This window comes from Brassica oleracea, chromosome C4 (genome assembly GCF_000695525.1).
Source record: "Brassica oleracea var. oleracea cultivar TO1000 chromosome C4, BOL, whole genome shotgun sequence".
Classification (NCBI taxonomy): Eukaryota; Viridiplantae; Streptophyta; class Magnoliopsida; order Brassicales; family Brassicaceae; genus Brassica; species Brassica oleracea.
Window position 1 is genome coordinate 34,403,182 of NC_027751.1, and position 1,580 is coordinate 34,404,761.

The 1,580-nt window shown below is 40.9% G+C and overlaps 1 protein-coding gene and 1 pseudogene across 1 annotated transcript in view; both read left to right on the top strand.

The window, feature by feature from the left end:
- LOC106338720 overlaps positions 1 to 333 on the top strand; it is a 12,845-nt pseudogene extending 12,512 nt beyond the window's left edge.
- Positions 334 to 861: 528 nt separating this feature from the next.
- The window catches only part of LOC106338721 (glutathione S-transferase T3-like), a 2,535-nt gene continuing 1,816 nt past the window's right edge, over positions 862 to 1,580 (top strand). Inside the window, exon 1 of the mRNA XM_013777631.1 lies at positions 862 to 1,461. Within this exon, the coding sequence (XP_013633085.1) occupies positions 862 to 1,461 (600 nt within the window). The remainder of the gene's footprint in view (positions 1,462 to 1,580) is intronic.

Below are 1,580 nucleotides of genomic sequence, written 5' to 3' on the forward strand. Positions count from 1 at the left end.
TTTATGTTGTAACCAAGGCTGATGGGTTCCATTATTGTCAGCCTTGGGTTTTAGGTCTGCAGGAGGAGATCGAAAGGTTGACTAAGCGGGTGGAGGAGGCTGAACAAGTGATGTTGGGGACGTCGAATCTCAGTAAACAGATTAAGACACTGGAGGTTAGTCAACTTTCTTTGCTCTTTCATTCCATCTACATTATAGTTTTGTAGTTTTTTTGCATGACTAACACTTTTTCTTTGATGTTTCCATGTCCAGGAACAGGTTAAAACCCTCTCTGAGCAGGTAGATTACCTCACCGTGCAGGTGGCTACGCTGGAGAAGGTCAGCTTCGATTGAAAAGCAAAGGTAAGACTCAACAAAACTGTAGAGGTAGTTTGAAAATGTATGTTAGAAATTTTTGATTGCTATATGTGTGTTCGAAAATGTTAATGTTTTTTTAAAAGTAGATGTAGTCCAACTTGTTTAATACAAAGCTAACCGTATCAGAAAACTTAACTAGAACTAGAACTTAATGAAAGCTTAAGATAACTACAACTACAACTACAAGCCAAGTAAACTACAACGAGAACTAGTACTGTAACTACAACTTTAAAAAAACTATAATTAATTTTCTGTTGGTTATTGGTTGTTGTGATCAATTTTCGATTGTACTTAGCTGTAGTTAATATTTTCTACTGATTTGATGTGAATTCACTGCTCTATGTGAACTACTTGTTCTGTTAAATGCATTTTCTAATGAATGTTTGGTAGGTAGACTTTGTTTAATTGTTCTCTCCTATCAAAGGAAAAACTAGTTTATAAACATAGCAAATCCACAACTAAAAACACACTAACAAATAAACACCAAACCAAACCTAAACGAAAATGGAACCTTTCTCCTTTAACTCTCCCGGGTTTGTTAACCTATTAGCTTCACAGAGTAGTCCACCAATAGACGTTGACTCTGCTGAGGCAGCTGGTAACTCGCCCGGGTTAGTTAAACCATTGGAAAGGAGAAAGTGGGGACCCAAAGAAGACCTTGTGCTCATCAGCGCTTGGTTGAACACGAGCACGGATCCCATAGTCAGTAATGAGCAGAAGGCATGGGCGTTTTGGAAGAGAAAAGAGGAGTATTTCAACTCAAGCCCTCAGCTCATTGGCTCCGTTCCTAGAGAATGGGGTCAATGTAAGCAGAGGTGGGGAAGGGTGAATGAGCAGGTGTGCAAGTTTGTGGGTTGCCATGAAGCCACTTTGAAGGAGCAAGCGAGTGGCCAAAATGAGAATGATGTCATGAAAGCTGCACATGGCATCTTCTTAAATGACTATCATGTCAAGTTCACACTTGAACATTGCTGGAGGGAGCTGAGGTTTGATCAGAAATGGAGATCACACTCGTTGTCGAAAGATGGTGCAAAGGAGAAGAGGGAGGAAGCAGGTCCGGAGGTGGTGGCTGACGATGAAGAGGTTAGGCCTCCTGGTGTTAAGGCTAGCAAAGCAGCCAAGCGCAGGAAGCACGGGAATGAAGCAGCTTATGATCAAATACAGAGCATGCTAGCTATGAAAAATAACATTTCGAAACAAAAGATCCTTGATCGTCTCCTTGC